The sequence below is a fragment of the Mesitornis unicolor genome, unplaced genomic scaffold, assembly GCF_000695765.1.
Source record: "Mesitornis unicolor isolate BGI_N332 unplaced genomic scaffold, ASM69576v1 scaffold41537, whole genome shotgun sequence".
NCBI classification, from domain to species: domain Eukaryota; kingdom Metazoa; phylum Chordata; class Aves; order Mesitornithiformes; family Mesitornithidae; genus Mesitornis; species Mesitornis unicolor.
The window spans coordinates 1-409 of record NW_010197819.1 but is presented as its reverse complement, the minus strand read 5'-3'; the positions used below and the strand labels follow the sequence as shown (position 1 = coordinate 409).

General features: G+C 56.0%; 1 protein-coding gene across 1 annotated transcript in view; it reads right to left on the bottom strand.

The window, feature by feature from the left end:
• Positions 1 to 379, bottom strand: part of LOC104544149 (whirlin-like) — a 3,304-nt gene extending 2,925 nt beyond the window's left edge. Inside the window, exon 1 of the mRNA XM_010188926.1 lies at positions 253 to 379. Within this exon, the coding sequence (XP_010187228.1) occupies positions 253 to 343 (91 nt within the window). The 5' untranslated portion in view covers positions 344 to 379. The remainder of the gene's footprint in view (positions 1 to 252) is intronic.
• Between the last annotated feature and the right edge of the window lie 30 nt (positions 380 to 409).

The window sequence follows — 409 nt, the reverse complement described above, 5'->3', positions numbered from 1 at the left end:
CCCCCCCCCCCCTGCCGATAACACTGTGGAGGGCTTTATGTTTCTTGGATATTTGCCTTTTTTTTTTTGCCATGATGCTGTCAAGCTGTTTTCTGCAAGTGAAAATTAATAACAGGGGAGAAAAAAAGCAAACTAACACACAGCGACCAAACGTTGCCACAGCGATCCAGGCTCTGCGGCTTTTACCCTACCCTCTCGACCTGGAGTCTGAACCGAAACCACGACGTTTGCCCCAGGGTGGCTGTCACCCACCTCTGGCCTGAGGCAAGGGCCTCACTTCATTGACATCAGGCTCGCTGTTGGGTTGGTGCACCTCCACCATGATGAAATGCTGGTTGGCCATGGCCTGCGGGCTGCCCTTGTCTGGAGGAGGGGGTGCCGGGTGGGGCGGAGGGGGAGGAGGGGATGG